This window comes from Solanum dulcamara, chromosome 10 (genome assembly GCF_947179165.1).
Source record: "Solanum dulcamara chromosome 10, daSolDulc1.2, whole genome shotgun sequence".
Classification (NCBI taxonomy): domain Eukaryota; kingdom Viridiplantae; phylum Streptophyta; class Magnoliopsida; order Solanales; family Solanaceae; genus Solanum; species Solanum dulcamara.
The window spans coordinates 73,259,877-73,286,154 of record NC_077246.1 but is presented as its reverse complement, the minus strand read 5'-3'; the positions used below and the strand labels follow the sequence as shown (position 1 = coordinate 73,286,154).

At 32.9% G+C, this 26,278-nt stretch overlaps 3 protein-coding genes across 3 annotated transcripts; 2 read left to right on the top strand and 1 right to left on the bottom strand.

Annotated features, from left to right (window-relative positions):
• The first annotated feature begins 3,926 nt into the window (after positions 1 to 3,926).
• Positions 3,927 to 5,446, top strand: LOC129871639 (protein MIZU-KUSSEI 1). Its single transcript, XM_055946596.1, has one exon. It carries the CDS (start codon positions 4,356 to 4,358, stop codon positions 5,229 to 5,231), a length of 876 nt encoding a protein of 291 aa, XP_055802571.1. The 5' UTR covers positions 3,927 to 4,355; the 3' UTR covers positions 5,232 to 5,446.
• A 2,823-nt stretch (positions 5,447 to 8,269) lies between these two features.
• Positions 8,270 to 14,244, top strand: LOC129871496 (short integuments 2, mitochondrial). Its single transcript, XM_055946422.1, is given in 9 exon segments — positions 8,270 to 8,782; positions 9,977 to 10,081; positions 10,441 to 10,518; positions 10,999 to 11,140; positions 11,255 to 11,281; positions 11,284 to 11,324; positions 12,209 to 12,305; positions 12,538 to 12,755; positions 13,364 to 14,244. Coding segments are annotated over 9 exon segments (1,116 nt in total). The 5' UTR covers positions 8,270 to 8,629; the 3' UTR covers positions 13,619 to 14,244.
• Positions 14,245 to 14,457: 213 nt separating this feature from the next.
• On the bottom strand, positions 14,458 to 24,516 carry LOC129871495 (thioredoxin reductase NTRC). Its single transcript, XM_055946421.1, is given in 11 exon segments — positions 14,458 to 14,819; positions 16,420 to 16,550; positions 17,396 to 17,500; positions 17,623 to 17,709; positions 18,108 to 18,215; positions 18,819 to 19,019; positions 19,022 to 19,115; positions 19,941 to 20,206; positions 21,640 to 21,745; positions 21,867 to 22,074; positions 24,164 to 24,516. Coding segments are annotated over 11 exon segments (1,668 nt in total). The 5' UTR covers positions 24,465 to 24,516; the 3' UTR covers positions 14,458 to 14,758.
• Positions 24,517 to 26,278: the final 1,762 nt, after the last annotated feature.

Genomic DNA, 26,278 nt, shown 5'->3' with positions numbered 1-26,278 from the left:
TCATATAATCGACTTAACTTATTTGATATTCAACATGAAAGGACAGTTTTAGTGATGCATTTCTCTTAGATTTTTTTTAATTCTTCAACTTCCAATGAGTTTGAGGCCTTCGACACTCTTTTGAAATATTTTTTGTTGCGCCCCAATCTCTAAAGGGTGAGGGTGAGGGTGAGCAAGGAGGAGCGGGTGAGAAGCTTCAAGCTACGCCCCTCCTTGCTCATCTCAACATATTTTTATAAAAAAAAAAATCTAATATTTTTGCTAATATTAACTTCATATGAGTATAAGTAGAGTGATAAGAGTGGTGCAATTTCATATAGTCAAATCAACTTATTGGAGATTGAGATCTTGCAATTATTATTGTTATTGATATATTGAAAACTGTAGTGCTTCTTAATATTTTTTATGACATCGATTTCAGATAAGTTTAAATGAATCGATATGATTTGTAATGATTTCATAAAATTGACTTGATTTATTTGAAATTGAAGCACAATTGTTATTTTAAATATATGAATTAGATTGATTCAGATGACAAATTTTAAATTTATTCTTTTTTATATTCCTGTTGACACCAATTTAAAATTGGGAACCCTAAAAGCTGAAAATGATGCTGAACATCCTATGATTATAGAGTGATTATGTATTACTTTCACAATTAGGAATAAAGACTCTCTTTACTTTTTACATTAATCTTTGCTTATTAGCTTGGATTAAAGCTAGGTTTGAATAAAGTCAAATGTTTGACGAACATGTTGCAAAAGTTGGTATCTTCTTTGATTTTATGAATGAAGAATTGAAATTTAAATTGATCTTCTTGTTTTCAATTTCTTTTGTTTTTTATGTTTGAAATTTTATTTGTGGTTGTACAATATCACTTGTTTTTAATCTCTACTTGATGCTTTATATTGTATTGAGATTTATAGTGATCATGATTGTATTTCAGAAGGTCATGTTAAAAGAAAAAAATTCTCTCTACTAATTTTTTTTTCATAAACAAGGCTCGAATATTCGAGGTCACTTATTCGATATTGAAAATGAACAACTTTTTGGTACGGAGAGTGTTGTTCCTTGATAGGCGTATTGAATAAATTTCGATGATCTGGTCAACGAATTTTGGATATCAAAGAGTTAAATTGAAATAATTATGGAACTTAATAAATAATTTTGGATTTCAAATCATATTTTTTATGTCATCTTTATCAACTAAACCATTATTTATGTCATCTTTAGATGATTTAATTATTATGAATTTTAATATTACAATTGTCACCTTTTATCATATTAGCTTGACCTTATATTTCTAAAAATTATTTTTAAGAAAAAATTAGCACCCAATAAACAATGTTATTTTTGTGGTCATCCTCTCTTTTTAAGTACACATCATTCTTTAATAACTAATTATTTTCTAAATTAAGTACTATTAGCATGCATTAGTCTAATCATTACTTGATTAGTCACTCAAATGACGAAGTCTATGATAAAAATGAAATCACTTTTATGGACTTTGTGAGAATTACCTCCTAAATATAAAATACCGGGTTGGTTACATTTACGATCAAAATGGAAATCACGCATTTTTTAATTTAAAAAGATTAAATCTCGTTTGTCATTTTTAAAAAATATTTTATAAGTAAATAACTTTTTTTGTCTAAGATAATAATAATAATAATAATTTTTTCTTTAAAAATTATAAAATTGTACAAATTCAATATGTGGATCAGAATATCCTAATGATTGTGTTATAACTTTGTGTGTTTAACATATATTTAAAATGTGGAAAAAACAAAAAGTATAAAAGTGAAGGAACAAAATTATGTCCAAAAATGGACCAATTGTGCTACTTTTCCTTTTTCTTAACCTTTTTAATTTTTCCCTTTAAAATCAATTGAAATCGCAAATTATTAAAATTACCAAGTGTCACTACTAGGCTAGTCACTACTTAAAAATATATGAATTCTTTGAAATTTGACTCGTCGAAAATATTTTCAATGGAATTTCAATAAAAACGTCCATTGAATATTTACGATTTTTTTAGTAATGTGCGAACCCAATCTTGGAATAAGAAAATAAAAGAAACTTTAATTAGAATTTTGTGGATTTGTTATGCAAAGGCAAAAAATATGTATTGTTTTTCTTTAAGTTGTTTAGTAGATATACCAAAATCTCAACAATCTTAGTAATCCTTAATTTAGTAATAATGATGAAGCTAAAAATATAATTAATTAATCCTAAAAGTCCATTTCATAGTACAAATGCCGCACGAAGCTAATTAAATACTTCTCATTTAATCTTTCAAAATAATTTCCATAGTATTTTTTTAAAATTATTTCCAAATTTAATATATTTTTATTTTTAAAGTGTAAATTCTTATACTATCAAGTAATTGTTTCACTTCTAGTTACATATATAGCATCTTTTAAGCGACTTAATAGTCACTATATATACATTTAAATAAATAGTAATGAAATTCAAAATTAAATAGCCTATAATTAACACAATTCTTTTGATAATATGATATTAAATAAGATTGACAAGGATTTCTAATATTTAGTGATAGAAGTTAAAATTCCACCAATTCCAAAGTGTGTATCTCTTTTTTACTTTTAAGTGACAAGGAGGTTGTCTGTAGCTAATTTTTATTTTTGTTTATAATTAAATGTAAAGATTCCTTATACTATTATTGTATAGATAAATATTAATATTTCTTTTTAATATATAAATGAAACCAAAGATGGTGATGCAAAGGTAGATGTCACATGCTTTGGAAAAATAAAATTAATTACTTTTTGATTGGTAATTAAAGAGTCAACGTGGCAAGATTAGAGAAGGTCAACTTTAATCGTGACCGTTCAATTGAGATTAGGCCACCAATCCAATTAGCCATATCACCCCAAATAATAATGCTTTGTTTGGAACCGTCCCAAAAAGATAAAATTTAAAATTTTTAAGTTTTGTCTTATATAATAAAATCTAATTTAACTAGTATCAACTTAACCTAGAGTTTGTGATGAGATGAATATAATCATTTCATTCTTAACTAGAGGTTTTCGACTTTTAAATTTTAGGTATAGATGTAAATTTAAGATTTAAATTCTATTGATTCAGCAAGCCTAAACCTATTATATTTTTAAAATTATGGATTCAGATTTACTGTGATGTAGAAGAACCTGGTGCTATAAAACTACATCCGCCTCTCGATGGTGATCGGTCATGGTATCCAAAACTCTTGCTTCTTTTTCGATTAAATCCTAATTTCGTTTTGCTTCTCCCCCGATCGTTGAGGCTGATCGACTCGATTATATATTCCCATTTTGCGTGAATTGGAGTATGAAATGTTAACAATAATGAAGAAATTAATAGATTCAAAAATAAAACAATGTAAAATCAACCAAATTTGATACCTGAATATTGAGTTTGTCAAGAGTTCATTAAAAATCAACTTCATATCACAACCAGATCACCACTATGAAAGTGTAAAGTAGTCATTTGATATTTAATTTGCAATAATAGTTGGCCAAGATATTGTAAATTAAATTATTAATTATATGATCTTATATAATAAGAGACGTGTTTGTTTGTGTCGTCCATATGTGTTGCATGAATATCCTATGTACATAATAAAACAAACCTATTTTAAATATTCAATCCAAATTTAGTTAGATCAGTTCAAATACCAGATGATCAAAAATCTATTATTCATCAAGCCAATCTTGACCGTCCATTCTTCATTCAAGATCCATTATATCAGAATCACGCTTAATAAAAACAACGGCTGCACGTGTATTCTCTTTAATCATGCTCTGCAGGACCACGATATCATCACCCTTCTTTATTCCTTTAATTTAAATATACATATAATATATTTTTGTATATAAATAGGAGAGGGCATGAATGCAATGAAATGATCACAATCATTTCATAAAACTCCATAGTTTTTTTCTCTTTTTTTTGCCACCTTCAAAACACTCATCATCACTTTGTCCCCCTCTTGATTTTTTTGATACTATTAACAACCAAAATCCCTTATACTTTTCCACTTAGCAAAAAGGATCAAAATACTCCTTATTGTTCCTTTGTGAGGAAATTCATCTATTACTAATAAAGTTTTGTGTATAATAAGTGTGTGTTCAGTTCTTTGGCTTTTGATCATACCTAAAATACACATTCCCACAACAATCTCTCTCTCACTCTCCAAAACTTGTCTTTCTTTTCTCTTTTCTTGAGAGTTGAGTACTCACCCTTCATCCCCACCCCATTTTCTCTTTTTCTTTCTTTTTTAAAACTACCTACAAAGGCATATAGACAATTCCAAATTTGTGTCATTTTTTTAGTTAGTTTCTTTCATTCATACAATGAGACAAGGGCAGCAGCAGCAGCAGCTACAACAACAACAACCATTTGCTGCTTTGCCAAGAACAAGTAGCTGCAAAAGTTCGAAAAAAATCATACCTGCAAATAACAATATTTATCCGCGGTCTTACTCTGCAGCCAGTCATGATTATTCATCTGACAAATCTCTCGTTACTAAGAACAGGAACGATAGATCATCATCATCATCATCATCGTCTTCAAATAATTTCAATCGATTAACAAAAACTCGAATCGGAGTTTCATCTCTTCTCAGATCATTAATCAGCATTATCTCATTCCCCACCGTACTCCCTACTTGCCGATGGCTAAATCTCCCGAATCAGTTCTCGATTACTCCATCCCTCGGACGGAAAGTCACCGGAACACTATTCGGTCACCGGAGAGGCCACGTCAGCTTCGCCGTACAAGACGATCCGAAATCCGACCCGGTTTTACTAATCGAGCTCGCAATTTCAACTTCCTCTCTAGTAAAAGAGATGTCCTCCGGACTCGTCAGAATCGCTTTAGAATGCGAGAAAACAGCGGTGCAGGGAGGCGGCCGGAGGAGATTAGGGCTATTTGATGAGCCGATGTGGACGATGTACTGTAACGGGAGGAAGTGCGGGTATGCAACATCGAGAGAATGTACGGATTCCGATTGGCATGTGTTGAGTACGGTACAGAGTGTTTCCGTCGGCGCCGGAGTAATTCCGGTGGTGGACGACGGCCGGAAAATTAGTGCGGCGGAAGGTGAGTTGTTGTATATGAGAGCAAAATTTGAAAGAGTTGTAGGAAGTCGTGACTCCGAAGCTTTTTATATGATGAATCCAGATGGTAATGGAGGACCTGAACTCAGTATTTTTCTACTTAGGATATGAAAATTTAAAAAAATATATAAAAAAAATTATATGATAATTAAAGAGGAAAAAAAAGTTGAAATGATAATATTTATAATGTTTTTTGAGTATTTTTTTTATAGTGTGTTTTAATTAGGTATATGTAATGTGTTTTTTTTATATAGTGATTTTTGTACTTTTTGTTGTAAGTTTTTCTATAATGTATATTTTTGCATAATCATATGCATGCTTTCTTCTTCCTTTTTCTCTTCTCATATAGATTGACATAACGGTTATGATTATGGTGAAACGGATATACGTAGTTGATCGGATATTTATTATGCTGTCATTACTGTTTGTCAATTTGAATTGCATCATTTTACTAGAGAATGCTAATTTATGTGCGAATTCGAATTAATTAATTTGTGTATATTTGATTTTTTTTTTCAGTGTGAAATTATACTAAATTAGTTGTTATTGTTGTTGGATTCAAATTAGTTGGGAGTTGAGCTTAGATAGTTAGTTTAAGACGTGGATTTTGATAAGAAAAATAAAAAGAATTCGTATTAATAAAGAATCATTAAATAGGCATATATCAAGTAAATTAAATGAATGCTAGTAAAAAAAAATTAACTTAAATCGATAATGTTCAAATTCTGAATCCTGCTTTAATGTTAAAATAATAAAAAAGATGTTTAATGTCACTTGAGATGGAGAGAATAATATAGTTATGGTTGCTTCTTAATAATAACTCATGATTATTGTTGAATCTATTGATGTTTATATATTAAACCAACAAAATATATCGATCATTTGATGTAATTTTAATAAATTTTTACCCATGAGGTTATTCTCTATATATATATTGTCTAATCCTTTCTTTCTATCCTAAAGATTTTGTTTTTGATTTCCAAATTGAAATAAGGAGATTTCATGTTTATACTGAAGCATCATTCTATGTCATTGAATGTATTGACACAATTAAAAAATTGCTTAATCATTTTCTCAACTTTTAAATGATACAATTTTCCGTTAAAAAATTATATAATTGTCGAATCTTATTTATCATGATTCGATCAATACCTTAAAACAAAATTATTTTCTTCTAATAAATTAAACCATGTTATTAGTGAATAAAAAGTGGAAGATTATTATTAATAATCATTATATGTGGGGTTAAAACCCATTACAAGCAAAGACAATGTATTTATGTAATGATTGATGCAACAACAAAATGTTAAAATTATATTACTACTTTTGATGCTAATAAACCATCAAGCTATATTGGGACACACATAGTTAGGTAATATCCAACAATTAATGTGGAGTTGGAATTTTACTAAGAAATTTAAAATATATAAAAAAAAAATTAGGAATTTATAAGTTAAATTTTAAAATTCAAAATTCACTTATGAATAATTGGTATAACGAGGTCGTAAGTTGCTACTAATAAAGATAGGAGTACTATTAATAATAAAAATTAAATTGTGTATAATTTTTCGTCGAAAAGAATTTTGGATGAACTTCCTTTGCTTCCACGTCTTCTCCCTGTTGATTAGACCAAATTAATAATGTAAATAAAGTGTTGTTAACTATGGACTTTTTCTTGGTAATAAACATCTATTATTGTTTAATATTGAATTTTATTCCTCAAAGTATGACTTAAAAGCCTTAAAAAACTGCTTTAATTTTGCAGCTGACAAACATATTAATGATGATTTTTTGTCATCAATGAATAATATAAACGTTGTGAGATATTATCCACTCTCCAAGGAAAATATCAACAAAAAAAATATATTTTTTTTTAACATGAACCATATTTATGATTATTTACTTGACATTTGTGCCTTCCACCAACTTGGTTGCATGTACTAATTAGTTAAATAGTCAAAAGATCTAAATTACAAGATTTCACATGCTTAAGTCATGAAAATAGAAGAAGTTATTGAAAGATGATCAATTGAGCTAATGATAGAGACAAAAGCATTGACCAAGCCTCATCAAATAATTGAACAAAAAGAATCACTTTGATATTAAGCTAGATTCACAATTTAAATTTGATGAATTTTAATTATTTTTTTTTGTTAACATTCTTTTGTCACTATGTTTCTATTCGAAAAATACAATTTTTATATTAGTCGTCTAAAAAAAGCAAGATTCAGTGATATCGATAACAAATCTTGTTTAGCAAAATCAGATCAATACTTGGTGACATAAATAGTAAAAGTGAAATCTTTTAGGAGGCGCTTGTCATAGAATGTAATGAGAGAGCTGAATTATTTCATAACTCGTGAAAATGAATACAATTCTTTACCAGTATCATAACCTCGCTATGGGAAATGAAACTTAGATCACAATGTGAATTTACTTATGAGTGAAATTTCATTGACAAGTGTAAAAATATAACACTCGGGTCTAACTCAATTTCAAAAGGTAGCTCATGAGGGGAGGATTGTTCAAGTTCATATAAGTAACTTGCTAGTTCATTCCCATGTGGAATTTTAACCCATTCTAATACCATTTTCACGCCCAGATCCAATTAGAGATAGACAAGCGGGGATGTACATGCATCTAATACCATGTAAAGATATAGTATCGGGGCTAACTCAACCCCAAAAAATTTGTTCATAAGAAAAAGATTGTCCAAATACATATAACCAAACCACCAATCCATTTTCCAACTCAATATGAAATTTTAATCCACTCTAACACACCTTTCATGCTCAAATCCAATTAGATCATCGATCAAAAGCCTAATGTAAGGTTGCTCAAGAGTACCAATTATCTCATTAACCACCAATATAAAACTTTTTTCATTCTTCAACATACACCATATGCTCTTCGATCGCCATTTGTAGAATGATATTAAGTATGTTATTGTTATAAATATTTCATGAAACTAAAACATCTTTTTTCTCTTATCTAGATGCGTTGGTTTCGAGTTGTTGCTGTATAAAATATTTTGTTAGGAAGGGTACAAATTCAAATTAGTCATAACCAAGCTTGCTTTAGACTTCTTATCCAGAAACTTGTTCAAAAATATCATAATGAAAGGAAGATAGGAATTTGTCATTAGGTATTTGACCAAATAGAATCGTCCAATTCCTCTAAAACCGGCCACTAGATTGATAAAGAATTTCTCCAAACTCTATGGAAATAACCCAATAGCATCGGGAGACCAAAGAGAATGCCATATAGATGTCCACTCCTATTTCCTCTAAAGCTCTTTCTGTGGGGAACACAATCAGTCCAGATTTAGAGTCTGCCCGCTTTTGACCACTCGACCAATGTCCTCTTAAACCTTAAAATACATCTTAAAATATTAATTAAAATTAGTAAAAGTAAGCATAACAATAAAAAGAGTGAGAGCATCAAGAATATATAAACAGAGTACAGTTCAAAAATACAAAACCCTAAACCCTAAATCGAAACTCAAATTCATGGGGAAGATGAAAGGATGGTTAGGGCAAATGGGTTTCAACAAAAATGGTGGAAACATAAATTGGTTCCCTGGTCATATGGCTTCTGCAACTCATGCCATTCGCCGCCGGCTCAATCTCTCGGATCTCGTCATTGAACTCCGTGATGCCCGTGTAAGTCTGTAACTGAATATTTAATTTTACCAAAATGATTGATTTTTCTAAACCTAATTTAGGCTAAATACTAAGAGATTGTTGAATAATCAACTTTATGTTAATCACTTCTCGTAGATTAAAAAAAATGTGGATTTTAGCTTTAAACAAGTGAATTTCATGTGCAGTAACCTAATTTAAGCTAAACAGGGCTTTAATACTAAATTCTGAAGCTTTGGAATTGATCTTGAATTGAGTACTTAAGAGATTGTTGAATAATCAACTTTATGTTAATCATTTTTCTTGGAAAAATATGTGGATTTTAGCTAAAAGAAGTTATTTTCATGTGTAATAACTTTATTTAGCTAAACAGGGCTTAATTCTTAACTCTGGAATACTAACTAAGAGATGATTGATTAATCGACTTTATGAATTCTGATAATCACTTAGAGAAATGTATATGAATTTTAGCTAAAAAGAGTGTTTTTTTGTGTGTGATGATTAGACAATGGTTTGATACTTGTTCGTCTCTATCTCAATGAGGTAGTGGTAAGGTCTGTGTAATCCTATCCTCCCCAGACCCCACTTGTGGGATTTTATTGGGTATGTTGTTGTTGTTGTTTTGATACTTGTTCAATAATTTAGGCTAAACAATGATTAATAATGAACTCTGAAACTTTAAAACTGATCTGGAATGGAGTACTAAGTACTAACTAAGAGATTGTTGAATAATCAACTTTATGTTAATCACTTTTCTTAGAAAAAAAAGGGGGATTTTAGCTCTAAGATTGAATTTTATTGCATCTAATACCAGATATAATATGAAGTACTGGCTCATGGGAAAGGAAAAAACACTAGGTAACTTTTTCCTATCTGCCAAAGCCTTGATGGGTAAAGTTACCCAATATCTGTGCTGACGGAAGGTATCAAGTATCAGGTGGAATACTTTGGTGGGAGGTATCAGGTAGAATAGTTAAGGAGCACGCAAGTTGTTCTGGATACCAAATATATATATAAAGTAGTGGTTAAGTTAGAAGTTCTTTGAAAGAACTCTCTATCTGCCTGAAAGATTAATATGTTAGTACTTTAATGAAATGGTCCAGATAGAGCAGAATAGCTATAGTTGACCCCGACTAGTTTGAATTGAAGTTTAGTGGACTGACTGGTTAAGTTAATTTCAGACTGAACATGATTATATTTTGTGGCTTTATGCAGATACCTTTGTCCTCAGCAAATGAAGACTTGCAGCCTATGCTTAGTGAGAAAAGGCGGGTGATTGCCCTCAATAAGAAAGATTTGGCCAACCCCAATATCATGCATGTACCTATTCTCTCTTTTGTACTCCCTTTGTTTCAATTTGTTTGTCTGATTTTGACTTGACGCAGAGTTTAAGAAAGTAAATATGTCTTTTGAATCTTGTGGTGTTAAACTAAAGATATGTAGAATGTACTAACATGTCATTTAATTTTATGGTCTTAAACATGTTACGTGGAAAGTTGAAATTAAAGAGTTGCCAAAAAATGAAAGGGACATTCTTTTTGAAAACGGACTAAAAAGCCATTCTCCTTTTTCTTCCATTAAATAATTGTGCTTGTTGAAGGAGTTCTAATTAAATTAGGATTGGTTCGATGGCGTTTACAATTGTTAAAAATGAAGCTAACATTTTTTATTCTATGCAGAGGTGGATGCGATATTTCAATTCATGTAAACAAGAGTGCCTCCCAATAAATGCACACAGTAGAAGTTCTGTGCAGAAGGTTAGCTAACATTTTATCCATGCTATTTTGCTAGAAGCTTGTGCTTTCATGCTTTTGTATTATGTTTTATATTTCAAAGATGCAGCAATAGTTATCTTTGAGCACTTTATCAATGTTATTAGTTGTAATGAGTACTTCTAGGACTTTATGTTAGTATTCTCAGAGTGATTTCATCAACTAGAAATGTAATTGTCAAGTACATTTTAGCCTGAAAAGATTATGAGACTTTTGGAATTATTTCATTCCCACTTAGTGAAAAACAAAAGATTGGTGAAGCATCCAAGGGTATGTCCTAACAAAAATCGAACTGTTCGAGCTGCTTCTTATGGAATTAATAGCATTATTTCCTTAACATGGCTGTGCTGTAAACTGTGGCCTTATTATTTACAGTAAGGTTTTCAGAAATGCCTCAACTCCAATTATATATTTATATCTAATCCAAGATTTCCTGAAGTGTCTTTTGTTATTTATGTATTGAAGCTTCTCGATCTTGTGGAGTTTAAATTGAAGGAAGTTATTACAAGGGAACCTACTCTTCTTGTCATGGTGGTTGGTGTTCCTAATGTCGGAAAATTAGCTTTAATCAATTGCATCCATCAAATTGCATCATCTCGTTTTCCGGGTGAGACAATTGTTTTTGTTAGTGATTCTGTTTTGTGCTTCTGTATGATGTACATGGTTCTTTTGGGATGATGGCGTATTACGCAAGTGCTGATGGTTTTAACCTTTGTCTTAGTGCAGGAGAAGATGAAGAGGGCTACAGTGCACCTTTGCCTGGTGTTACTCAAGATATTACTGGATATAAAGTATGAAAAAATTTAATAACTTGGATATCTGTTAGTTGTTCAGACATGTTGAACTTTAGAGGGAGGAACTATTTGTGATATATGTTGCAATGTTTCATTTTTCCAAATTATACATTACAGTTTCTCTACTCCTTTATTGTTCAGGAAAAAGAACTCTAATGTTGAGTTGTTGACAATAGTCTGCTTCACATCACAGATTTTTGACCAGTTTAGATATTCTATGTGGCTTATGGTTATGAGAGGTTGGATATAGTGTGTACGAGGAGAGGTTGGGGTATGTCAGAGAAGTATTGAGAGAGTTGGGGTATGAGAAGTATTGAGAGAGGTGATTAAACAGAACATGGTGCAACATCAGCTTACCGAGGACATGATCTTAGATAGGAGGGAGGGTATGAAGGTTGAGGGTTCGGGTAGAAGGTTAGTAGATGGTTGAGCGTTATCTTGCTTTTCTACGGGATTAGGCTTGGTGGTAGTCTGGAGCATCGTGTCTTCATAGTATTAGCCTTATTCAGGTAGTTTCTTGCATATATATCTGTTATTATCTGTTATTTATTGTGTTTAGGTTATCGTACTATTTTGTTGTTGTTACTTGAATGCTCTATTTTGCTTTCCTTAATAGTTTCCATGTTTTCTTTACTGCCTATTTTTCTTTTCATAACTACTTTGTTTAGCTGCACTTGAGCCGAGGGTCCTTTGGAAACAACCTCTCTACCTCTATAAGGTCTTCTTGATGATCAGGAACCAAACGCTTCTTTTCATGGCCATAATTTCCATTAGCTGAGAACTTTAAGTCCTTGGAATGGACATCTTTTTTGTTACATGTTGTATTGATTGTCTGCTGTTGCATATTAATGTTTCTGATGCTAATACATTGCTATACGCAGATTGCACATCAACCTAGCATATATGTGTTGGACACTCCAGGTGTTTTGGTTCCAAGTATTCCAGATATTGAAACAGGGTTAAAGCTGGCTCTAGCAGGTTTATCCTTTTCTAAGTTTACATTCTATTTCTCTAAAGAGTTTTTTTTTTTTTTTTAAAAAAAAAATCTTAGTAAAGAAGACATGATTTAGGGTTAAAGTTTGTGTGTGGTAAGGAGTGACAAGCGACTGACTAATAAATTGTATTTGAAGCATAACCAATGAGAAACTATGGTGATCCTTTTATGATTCAACTCGACTTAGTCTCCTATGGTACCTGTATGATTGTGCAGGGTCCATTAAAGATTCAGTAGTTGGTGAAGATCGAATTGTTCAATACCTGTTGGCAGTTCTAAACACTCGAGGAACTCCTCTTCATTGGAGACACTTGATCGGTAGGGAACCTGAGGGCCTTCATCATGAGCTGGATGACAAACCTGAATATAATCTCAAGGATCTTCTACCAAAAAGAAGGAAGCCACCCAACAAATCTGATATCTACTACATAGAGGTAATACATGATTTTTTTAGGTCAAAGTTTTATCGATAAAGTACCAAGAAGGTATAGTTACATTGTGTACACAATTTGGAAAGTGTGATTACAAAATCAAATTTAACCAAATATAATCCAATCAACCATAAAACTTCTAGTATTCTAACTAATGGAGTTGAATAGTAAAAAGCTACTTTAAATTTATTTATTTGGCATGCCTTGCTGTTTGTTCATATTAGTAGTCATAGTATTGCTTCTATAGTTTCTTGTGCTTCGATTTCTGTTACTATCTATTATTCCTTGTATCGCGATTATCGTATTGTTTTGTTGTAGTTTCTGTTTAGTTACTATCTGTTGTTTTTGTACTTCTGTAACTTCTTTTTCGGGATTGTTTCTACTTGAGCTGAGGTATATTGGAAATAACCCCTCTACCCCTGAGGTAGGGTACATTGTACCCTCCCTAAACCCCACTTTATGAGGCTATATCAGTATGTTATTGTAGTTGTTATTGGCATATCTTGAAATCCGAAACAAAGTAAGGTAAGTTGTGCCATTTAGCTCAAGAAGAAGCTCATTGTCGTCATCTTCCTCTTCTATGGTTGTTCTCATGTTTCCTTTGTTTATAGGATATGGTCAATGAAGTCCAACGCACGCTATGCACCACGCTCTCAGAGTTCGATGGTAATTTGGAAAATGAAGGCGAGTTGGAGACTTTGATAGATCAGCAGTTTGAAGCATTGCAAACGGCTCTAAAGATACCTTATAAGGCATCGGAGGCTCGCACGACGGTGTCAAAAAAAATTCTAACTCTATTTAGAACAGGTAAACTTGGTCCTTTCATCCTGGATGATGTCCCTGATTCATCCGATTCTGCATCTTGAAACACCATTTGCAAGGTATCAGTGTATAATATGATAATTTCGTATGATATATTTTTTTGAATACTTCAATCCTTTTCAATCTATAATATTTGCACTATTTTCCATGAATATATTCATGTCGCTGTTATTTTTTTTTTGATAATAGAGAAACAACTGAGGTAGAGATTCATGGTTCAAAATTCGGTGGACGATGAGCCTGACCCTCTACCCTTCTCTGCTTAAAGATCTGACTTTTGTTTACAACAGAGTTCAAACCCATAATGTGCTCCTAACACACATTGACGTTGCACTCTTTACTAAGTAGAATAAAGCCATGGGGCGGTTTGCTATTATCTTGTCATGAAGATGCAACATCTAAGTCAGAAAGGATTTCAATGCTTGGTTTTCCTCTCTTTAATTGATCTCGGGAGATGGGCATATGAGTATCAATCCTCTCTATGACAGTCTATGACAGTGTTGTTTGTTCCAATATTTTTTTAGCTGCTATAGTGAAATGTGATTTGCCATCAAGGTGCAGCCTTATTTATACTAGTTCGTGGAATTATATTGAGTATGTTGTTTTAAAGAATGTTTACTAATTGGAAACCTATCAATGATTGTTGTTAGATACTTCTGAGTCAATTAGTTGTAGTTTATGATATAGCAGAATAACTATGATAGCAACAACGAAAAAAATTCGATACCAACAGTTACTATCCATTACAAATATAATATACCTAATATATCTCCACAAGTGGAGTCTGAGAAGGGTGGGGTGTATACCAAATTTATCTCTACCTTTATGGGGTAGAGATGTTTCTGACAGATACATAATAGTGAAAAAACGTAAAGAACAATCCTTCAAACAAAATGATTTCTGGGTGCACTCTTTGTTTCTTGATCACTTTCAAACTTTGTGACAAGTTGAGGACATTTGATGTGCAATTTCAAGTGTAAGTTGAGCTAATACAAGGTATTAGGCTGTTTAAAAAATGACCAGTTCAGGAAAAAATTAGATTTGCAAACTATTTCCCCTATATTGTCCTGAAGACAGGATGTGACGGAAACAAAATGGCATTTGGAAGTGTTGCTCTTAACACCTAGGTTTCACCATAACAGAGCTGGAAAGGATTATCTTAGGAACAAGATAACTCTATATCCTCATTTATTTGCTTCGATCAACTCCCTATACTCTCTCTTCGTTTTTACACCTGATGTAGTCCTGCATATATTCAAGCAACCAAATTAGATTTTTTGAGGAACAAACGGCATGTTTTCTGACATTCTTTTCATGAATGCCCTATTTTGGGGTGGTCTTTAATTTTTGTCCTGCGACACTTTGAGTAATAAAAAAGTGACCAAAAATACCCCCGACATCGAAAAAACAAAAAAGAATTCGCAAGGCAAAAGTTTATAGTTCCGTATCATAATATAACAAGTTGTCACTTAATTCCTAAACAATAACGACGTAAACTCAGTTCATAACCCACAAATTATGCTTTACAAGACATAACTTGGTTCTTGAATAACTTATGGCTATTGACATAAGTTCAGTTATAGAACGTTGTGACTTAAGAAGTTCATAACCCACACGTTATGTCTTACCGTTACTACAAAACTTATGCCGATAGAAGCATAAATTCAGTTTTAGAACCTACAAAGTTATATCTTAAGAGACAATTTATTCCTATTGCAAAAGTTCTCTAAAACTTATGCCTTGCGAAATTAGGTCATAGTTAAGGGTATTTTGGCCCACAAATTTCCATTATATGAGCAATAGGGGCAAAAGTTAAAAGACCATCTCAAAATAGGGGAAATCCATGCAAAAACTTGAATTTTGAGGCACCAAACATTACGCTTTCTAGCATTCATTTTAAAGATTAAAATGTGGGAGCAAATAAATGCCGCAGAAGTTAATATAGGAGAATGGAGATGGATTGCACTGCTAAATAACCACGGTTAAGTAAAAAAATAAGGTTAGAATGTGTATTAATTAACTATGGTTAGCAATAAGAGTATGCTAAGATATGTGTCATGTAATGTATTCATTGGAGTAAGTTTTTACCTGGCAAGTCCAAAGTATAATGCTACATTAAGACGGGCAGAATTTGAGGCTGCATTTGGTCGGCTGTAAAATAATTTTAACAAATATCATTGAAGAGCCACCCCCCGCCTCCCGCCCCGCACAATCAAAAAAAAAAATCCACAATAGAGAGACGTAGTTCAAAGTTATTTGGGGTTTTAGTTGGGCATAGTTCTAACGTCTGATAGTAGTGCAGGGGAGTGGTGTTAGGTAGAAAAACATACATTTTTACTGGGAGCTGTGAGGTAGTTGCATGAGTATGATTCTCTTAGGGGGAATTTTTTATCAATAATGTTTATGTGACCAGGAGGTTACGGGTTCAAGCCTTGGAAACACCCTCCGGCAGAAACGCAAGGTAAGGCTGCGTACAATAGACCCTTGTGGTCGGGCCCTTCCCCGGACCCTGCGCATAGCGGGAGCTTAAGTGCACCGGGCTGCCCTTTGAATGTTTATGTCATGCAAAAAGGAAGCCAATCATTAAGAAAACTGTTCACCGAGGAAATTGGAAACTGATACTAGAAGAATTCACATTTCTGGCAACATGAAGTCATACCGCTAGCACTCTTGAGTATAGGCATATTTGGTTGGTGTTCTATGAAACATGAAATCTCAACATGAAAAAAGATTTCTTGCATGACTTGATGCATACGAAAGAGTTAAGAGAAGACAAACAACTGACTATGTTATCTAAAATATAACGTTAACAGCAGGCACACTATGAAGGAGGAGTATAACCAACCTGAGCATTTCCTTATTCTTGAAAAATTGTACACATGGAGTACCCATAATTTCAGCTGCCTCAGCAATCTCTGGGTCTTCAGTAATGTCAATTTCAACAAAGTGGACATGCTGGTCAAATTGATCAATTACCTGTTCACAACCACAGATTGAGCAGTCAGTACTATGGCCAAAGAAGTCAGTACAGTATAGGAGCCACAGGAAACAGATCAGTGAGCAGAAATAAGGTTATGCAAGAGCAGCCCGGTGCACAAAGCATCCCACATTCACATAGTATCCAGGAAAGGACCGCACCCTACGGGGTGTGATGTAGACATCCTACTCTAATACAAACATTAGTGACTACTTCCACAGCTCGAACCCATGATCCATGACAATAAGGTTATGCAACTTGCAATAAAAATAGAAAATTTTCATACCAAGTAAATCTTCAACGCTCTACCTTTCTCTACTTAAATACTAAGCTTACTGTGACAGGGTTTGAACCCGTGACTTGCGCTTAAAGCTACAGATTATGCGCTCTTACCACTAGACCCTTCTGGAGAGTGGGGACAACCCCTCATCTAATTCTTTTTATCTTCTAGCAGAAGGAAATTCACAAAATTAAAAATTTCTACATATATCCTTGGTGTTTGTTCTGACTTTGGCGCAGAAGTCACCAAGTGAAATGTTAAATTGAGTTCTAGTGTTGCTCTTTAAATTAAGCTCTTTAAAGAACAAAGCACTTTCTTGTTGCTTCTATGATAATAAATCTTCATTAATTGTATATATATACAAAAAAAAGATTTCTATTGAAATTTCAAAAGTCCTCAGCTTTCTTTAAAATGATGGACATAAAACAGAAAACTACGGCATGCCTGATGAATCATAATGCTTGTAAGGACTGAAAAATGTCCCCCTGAACAGTGTTCCCCCTGGTAACTTATTCTGGAATACAAATATGATTATGTCTACATAGAAGTACCAAGTTGCCATACCTTGCTCAGAATTGGTTTCAAGGTCCTGCATGGACCACATGATGGCGATGTATATAGTACACACAGAAGCCTTGGGCTCTCATGGTACAATTTCCGCAAAGCATACTGAGAAAGAAAAACAGCAAAATTTATGGAAAGATAAAATGATTATCAGAAGGATAACTGGTTACAAGAATTTGCCATTCAGAATGATATTCAGAAAGATCTAAGCTTCCTAAATCTCATACCTGGCCCTTGTGCTTCGTATGTGTTATATCAAAACCTTCTTGAACATCTTTCTCCGTAAGTTCCTTTTTAACATCTTCAGCTTGCGGCTGATGATAGAGAAAGTTTAAGAGTATCAATCAGATAATGAACTATCAGTTCTAAGTGAGAAGACATCTGCTTGGTGCGCGTGTATATATAAGGATGTCTGGAAGTGATTTTTCTTTTTGATCAAGTAAATTAAAATGTCTTGGAAGTGAATTCATCCTGTTTCTCAGTTTCTTTTTGGATATGAAGAAATGGAGGTGCATTATCTTTTAAACAGGAAAATATGCTTAATGTCAATAAACAATATCTACCAGTTGTCCATTGCAAAAGATTGAATTTTAAATGCCAAATTCGACTTGTTTAAATATTTCTTTGCAAGCATAACAGTGGGAAGTATAAATTGACTTCTAAAAGAGATGTATAGCATCATAAAATCAGTTCCTTTTTAGAAGTCAGATACCTGGTGAAATTCCACGAGAAGATTTTTGCTTGTGAGATATCTCTCCACTGATAGAGCAGCTAAACATCCAGAGCCAGCTGCAGTTACGGCTTGCCTCCATTCATGATCCTACGTACAAACAGTAACAATGGTATGAAAGAGTATCCATGACAAGAAGTTGCAGAAGAAGACAAGCTTGAGTTTCTTTTGAAGATGAAAATGAGAAAGTAAAAGAACTTACTTTTAACAAGACACTAAATTGTGAGTTTCGGCTAATAAAAAGGAATTCCGCATGAGCTTTGTATACAGAGACCAAAGACATTTAAATCCAGCCATGAGTTTTATTTCAGCTCCCCCTTTTGGAAATTGGACGATTGGATTACATAGAAAAAAGGTCAAGAGAACCACTGTCTATTTATCATTATCATTAGATAGCTTCTCTCTCACTGCACACCTTAAAATCTAACTTCTGAAAGAGGGAAAGACCAATTGCTCATCCAAGTATCCCTACTAAACAGGGTATTTGTTCTCTAAAACAATTCTTTACTTAAGACATTTCGAAGTCTAGACTAGACCCATACAGCGAATGCAGACTCATAGAGGTTTATGTCTTAAATCTCAGGAAACGTCTTGAATAATTAACCGGAACTTTTTTGTGAGCACAATCATCGTTCAAGTACTAGGATAATAAAGGATGACAATAGGAATGGAAGAATAAATTCCTGTGCATACCTGGACATCTCCAGCTGCAAATACACCTTCAACAGAAGTTTTGGCAGTACTCTCCTTGACTAATAAATAGCCTGCACTATCAAGTTCAACTTGCCCTTCCAAGAGTTTACTATTTGGAGAATGACCGATACCATAAAATAGGCCTTTTGCCTCGAGCACAGACTCTTCTCCTTTATCAACTCTTCTCCTTTATCAACTCTTCTGATCAAAATGCCCGACATCTGGCCTTTAGAGTTGCTGGCAACGTCAACAGTCTCGGTGTTGAAATGCACAGTGATGTTTGGATTGTTGAAAATTCTGAAACATTCGCCATAATCAACCTGTTAAACAAACATGCAGGGAGTTGAAACTTGAAATATATACCTAATTAGTAATTGTATTCGTTTGAAAAGGAAAAGATCACAGAAGTATGTAACATTGCAACAAAATGAGATATATTGCACACTGACTAGCCAGCAAATAGCCAGCTGAAAGGCACAAAAATAGCCAGCAAATAAACTAAAGTTAGTTGTCCTAAAAAGCAAAAGAAGTACCACATTAGCCAATTATTCAACACTTAGGAGGATTGTACGTCCTATTAAAACAAATCTTTGCAACTTGTGCAGTCTGAAATCACATGCTGAGCATGAGCACATCCACTAATTTGTGTTAAACGATAATATGATAACACTCTCAAATGACTACTACAGGATTGGTCCATCTTCCAGAACTACAGGATAATTGCCAAACATATTACACTCTCAAATTCTTGAAAGGAGCACCATTGGCTGTTTTACATTACTTAAATGCTCTTAGATATCATTTAGAACTTTTGAATTAGGAAAAACCTCATTGGAGGAAGAGAGTGTTATTTGAGCCGAAGTCCAAACAAGGACTCTCCTCGGCCTTGATGCACAAAAAGGAGAAAAAGGCTGGTTACAATGTCGATTTTAAGATTAGCTCTATTACCTTGCGCTTTAACCTTGACTTTTAAATTGTGAAGTACCTCTATGAGCTAAATAAATACGAGTATTGTTCTGTGAAATAACTCGAACTTCAAATCACTCACTTGCTTTAACTACTCGTGCTATGGATGTATATTAGAGAGGAATCACAAAATGAGATGATAAAAATGTGTACTACCTGTCTTGCATTGCCTTTGATGCCCTTAGTTGGTCCCTCCTGGCAAGTAAATGGACATGGCTTGTATACTTTGTTAAGTATATTGCTTCCTCTGTAGCTGTATCACCACCTCCAACAACAGCAAGAACCCGACCCTTGAAAAGTGGTGACGCTCCGTCACAAATTGCACATGCACTAATACCTCTACTCCAAAATTCATCTTCATGAGGTAATCGCAGCCTTTGAGCTCTGGCTCCCGTTGCTACAATAAGACTATGGCACTTTATCTAAAATTCAAAAAGTCAGTAGTAATCCTTTAGAAGGACGTAATATGACAGTGACACACAGGCTGAACTAGGCTAAATTTAAGATCTAATGAATAGCTAAAAAAAAAAGAAGACGACATTCATAGGGACTAAGCCCAACACATCTCTAACAAAGTATGAGAACAAATGCAGGTATTAATATCCCTTTCCAGGAAGTGGCTATCAGAGGAACACTAATACACAACATGTTGTGATCCTTTATTAAAACAATACTCCCTCCATCCCATATTAGATGAACACTTTGCATTTTACACGGTAATTAAGAAATCATTTATAGACTGTTCAACTTTACTATTTTGCCCTTTGCTCATATTAATTAGCCTCTCGAAAAAAAAATCTTTTGGATCTTCAAAATTTGTTTAAACTTCCAAATCATATTAATTGTAGGGGTAAAATGAGAAAAAATTAATTAATTCTATCTTAATTTAGTAAGTGATCAAATAATATGGGACAAATATTTTTAGTAAGATGCCCATCTAATATGGGACGGAGGGAGTATAAGTTTGTTAGAATATCGGAGTAGTAGTTAACTTCTTACAGATCAGAAGCTTGTAAGGTTGCCAGTGGGAACCAAAAAACTAAAGTTGCTTTACTGAGTGCACTAATATGAGAGTGTAACCTACTAAGAACAAGTCAAACTCTCATATTAGGGCTTAAGTACCTTGAACGATCCAGAGCGATCTCAGTAATTCTCTCGAAAAATAAGGCATATTCTTAAAGCATCTTGCCATGTCAACATCTTTAAGAAACTTCTGAAAGAAAATGCCAAAAGGAGAGAATATAAATTGTACAGTTGCACTTAATTAACAACACTTCTGAAGCAAATACCAACTAAATTATAAAACCATAAGGCCTGAAGTCACAGTGTAGCCAAAATGTCTCTTCTCTTGAGTCTCAAAGATAATTACAGAGGATGTTCTTCAACACCTTTCCAAGAGATTGTAAGGAACAGTGCTAATGTTGTTTATCTAAGAAAGGAAAGGAACAAAATCAAGTATATTTTCCTTCCTAGTTCCTCTAGTTTTGAAGATGGAAAGAGAAAATGATGTAAGGTTTACAATCTTTTTGGCTCCAACATTTTCTAGAAGGTATTCTCTCAACTTATTTGAGAGAAAAATTACATATTATAGTCAAATCATAGCAATGTATTAATTAGTTAAAAAATGCAATCATTTTCATAGAAACTTTAGAATAAGAAAGGAAAAGACATGGGCCATTGATTGAAAGGCAGGCCAACTAATGTTTACTGGATCACATAGGTCAAAACCAGTGCATCACAAGGAGCTGTTCCACGAAGATCTAGAAGATTAAGGCTACAACTAAGACGAGCAAGTGCTTTAATGGGGAAAGAAGGATAAACTTAAGCAGAACCTGCAAGCAAATGGAAGCATCACCTTACGTTCACTACTTTGTACAGTAAAAGGAGTGTTCTTGACATCAATAAATTCCACATGTTCCTGAACTAATTTGCCTCCCCATCTCTCAGCTTGTCGTCGCATCCTAGCAAACATGAGGTTAGGATTGAGACTTTTCGCTTTTAACTAAGGAAACTTGGAAACAGTTTCCAAAAAAACAAAACTAAGGAAACTTGGAAAGAGAACAGCCCAAGGTATTCTTGTACCTATCCATTAAGTCAGGGCCAGTTATCCCATCAGGAAACCCAGGGAAGTTTTCTACTTCATTTGTTGTCATCAATTGTCCTCCTGGAACACCACCCACTTGAAACCCCTCAAAAACCACGGGCTTCAAGTTGGCCCGAGCAGCATAAATTGCTGCTGTATAACCAGCAGGACCTGATCCTACTATTACCAAGTTCTCAATACCTTGAGCTGCAAAACCCAAAAAAAAGAAAAAAGAAAATAATTAAAATCACAAGTAACGTTAGAAACTAATGAACGATGGAGCAAGCCAGCTGTTGAGATTATCGCCTAATTTTGTACTGTTCATTTTGATTTAGCTTTCATTTATTTGCTGCAATTATGCCTAGATTGTGAATAATAGGAGATGTTATCTTGTCCAAAATTTGTAGGTTTAGAGATTTGTAAGTTGTGACCTATGTGATCGGTATAAATTCTCTTACTCAAGATGTAATCTTAATTATAATCCTATTCATTATAATTTTTGCTGTTTTGCTCCATAGTTTTTTTTTTTAATGAGTAGGATTATAATCGAGAAATTTTCTTGTAGGGTATAATCAAAAAAACAATCCTACTCATTGAAAAAACAGCAAAAACTATTTTCTTTGCTGCAACAGCAATTAGAAGCGACTCCGTGCTATGGAAACTCAAGAATATCTTTCTCCAAAACAAAGAGAAAGCTAAAGATGGACATGGAAGAATGTCATTAAAAAGCCAGGCCTTCAAATTAACAGGAAAGTTGAAGAGGATCTACTTTAATATTGCTTTCTACAAGCTCCAGTTTTTTCAAATTGCAACAGCTTTGGTGCAAGTGTGTGGCCATTGGGAAGACAAAATGTAATATTCCATCAGCAACAATCAATGGAGTATATTTACAAATTCACGCACTCATTAAACTGATCCTCCTTGACGTAGTGCCAATAGAGGCAATTCATCAAGCATAAGAAGATCAACGTGGCCTGTCAAGGACCAAACTGACTAATTAATTCAAGCACAAATCATCCTTTCTTACTCTATACCCGCTCTATATCAAAATTATCAGTGTTAACAAGCTTAAGTGTAGACAAAATATAAAGCTTTCTTATCTAGAATTCCAAGGTCAAATATGACTAAACATGATCCTCTCTGTTTAAAACTACATTAAGTTTGAACTCTCAAAATAACGGTTTTTGTCCAAAAACAGAATACTTTACAATCCATTATTAACTTTTTAAGTACTTGGTAAGATACAACAGTGCATCCGAACCCTTTTTAAACTGGTAACGTGTGTGTGTGTGTGTGTATGTGTATATATATATATATATATATAGTAGATCTGCACCATAACAGCGCTATCTACAATTACAAAAACCTAACCATGCTTAGGATGACTGCTTCACAAGGAACCTATCATATCAACTAGTGATTCAGTCTCCTCCACATAGTTTTCTTTACACCAAAAATGAAACAAAAGAATACAATTCATCTTGACTTTCTGCACAGAATTGCTTTTGTCCTGAAAAATTCTATAGTTCCTTTCCTTCCAAATTGTCCACCATATACAAGCTGGGACAAGTTTCCACCACTTATTTTGTCTACTGCACCACCATTATAGTTCCAGCACTTCAATAAATCACAGCTTGTTGCTGGCATAGACCATCTTAGTCTTACGATGTTCAAAAAAAAGTTGCCACAATTGTCCTATAGTTATAGGACAATGTAGAAACAGATGGCATCCGGACCCTCTTTTACACCTACCATTACCACTTTCACCCTCCTTACGATTTTAAAGTTAAGAACAGAAAATAAAAAAAGCCAGGGAGTGAACCAAGCATTTTGTCTACCTTAATATTGAACAAGGTGCAAACTTTTTTAACAATGTGCAATTTTAACATTCCTTTTACAAACAAGGCAAGTAAAAAATAGTTAGTATTCAGCTCCAATGTGCATATATTGAGCTACTTTTGGATACTATGTGATATATACAAGTGCATTAAACATCATTACAAAGAAAAAATTCAACTTCTAGAGATCATTATTCAAACAAAACAAAAACAAAAAGAACTTAATATATGCCAATATTAGATTAAACCTATACTTTTATTCTTATGAAAAAAATGCTTAAATTCAATTCAACTCTTGCGAAAAAAAAGTATATACGGTTGTTTAAGCTGATAAATTCAAAATTATATGTTAATCAGCAGGACTGTGTTTATAAATCCACATTTGTGTATATACATTCTTCTACAATGTGGTCATATAAACAGGAATTACAGTAATACAGAATTATATAGTAATAGACCAGAAGAATTAGCTTGTACTTGCTCGCCGGCGGACTCTACGGCGAAGGCTCGAATTGACGAAGACGAGAAACGGAAACGAGTCAGGTGACCGCCGGATGAGTCAACTCGATCGGCTCGACTCGGACCGGAGTTGGTCAAAAGCAAACCGTTCGGAATACGAAGAGCTGTTGAGAAAGTTGAAGGTGCAGGCATAAAGCCGGAGACATACCAGCGAGTTGAATTCCCGGAGATCTCGGTTCCGGTACCGATTCCGGCTCCGACGGCGCCGTTAATATTGGGAATAGTAGTAGTAGTAGCCATTTGGTTTTGGACCGTACCGTGACGGAATATAAAAATATGAACCAAATAGTTTAGTGAGGTTGCTCGTAATTTTTAAAAATATTATCATATCAATGATAATCTTTCGAAAATAGTATATTTTTAAAAAATTCAATACGAATACGATAATAATTTTACAGAGTTCGAACAATATTGATTTTGATCATCTTATATAAGTAAAAGACAACAACAAACAACATACTCAATGAAATCTCATAAAATATGATCTAGAAAAAATAGAGAGTACGCAGATCATATAAATATTTTGTGAAAGTAAAGAAATTGTTTTCGAATAACGTGCATCACATCCGAGTACAACAAGAAAACAATGGAAGGAAGCATAACTCTTATAAATAAAAAAAAAAACAGTGTAATGTCTATATGAGGTAAACAATAATAATATCAAAATAGTGTGATAATCGAAATACAATAAAACATAACAAAACTATACGATACGACTAATTCTACAAGCAGACGCCAAACCTACGTAAGGCAAGAAGACACTCTATTCCTGCTATTTTTAGAAAATTCGAATAACGTTGATTTTGATCCTCAAGTTATATAAGTAAACGATAGTGGTTACTTTAGTTGTGTTGTACTTTCTTTGTAGATATAACATGAACTTGCTCTTTAAAAGATATAAATTTTCAAACTATTTTTAAATGAAAATTATTTATTTCTCCGTTATATATAAGCGCAAATTTATTAATGGAATTATATGATGAACATATAATGAAACCTTCTAAAAGTTGTTAAGATAATTAAGTGCAATATCAATAGTTCAAGGTCATGATTTTCTACTCTTAAAGATAATTTATAAACTGTTAAATTAAATTGTTTTACCTAACCAAAATTTAATTAAGAATTAATAGTGCACTTTACCTAGTTAATTAAATATATTCGAATAATTAATATACTATCATATTAAAAATTCTAGACGAAAACAAGTATCACGTTATTGTGTATAATTAAAGTGATGGGACAAAGAGGATCTAACAATGGATTTGCATGTCTAGCAAAGATTGATATACTTATATTATTTTAGGATCTATTTTTCCAAATTAAAAGTCACAATATTTAAATTTTAAATTTTGAATTTATTGATGAAAAAAAACTTGATATAATCATTCAAAATATGAAATTTACTAATCTAACTAATAATCCTATTGCATAGCACCATATTTGAAGAGAAAATCACTCTTTCCTCAATATTTGAATTCAAAAACTCGAGTGAAGAGTGTGAAGATCGTATTTATTCTTACTATACATTCTCAATGTTATGTTTGTTAATAAAAAGTCACCGTCTAAATCCTACTAAAAATATTTTCATTTTCAAAATTTGAACTCAAATTTTTTATTAAGAATAAAGAAATCTCATTTATCTAACCATTCCACTGAATATATTTATGTTCTAAATAAGAATGCAAAGTCCAATAGATCAAACTCCTTTCACACCTTACCTTCCTTGAAAGAAGGCATTTATTCAAGTGGGAAAAGAGGAAAGTGATTATTGTGGATTTGTGGTTGGTGAATGAAAGGAAAAGGTACCTTTAAGACATAGAAATTATACAACAAACATGTAGATAAGTAGTGATAAAGAAAGAATAATAAATACTCTCTCCGTTTTATATGTCGTCTTTATTAAAAATAAATATTCGTTAGTATTTATCATTTCACAAATCGATACATATATAATATTATTATTTTATTATATTCTTGAGAATTATTAGTTTTGAAAGTATGCATTTGACCAATAGAAAAAAATTAAATGATTAATTCATGTTCATTAATTGGTC

Bases quoted from the DNA above. Each gene is read 5' to 3' on its own strand.
- LOC129871639 (XM_055946596.1), top strand. From the start codon at position 4,356: ATGAGACAAGGGCAGCAGCAGCAGCAGCTACAACAACAACAACCATTT.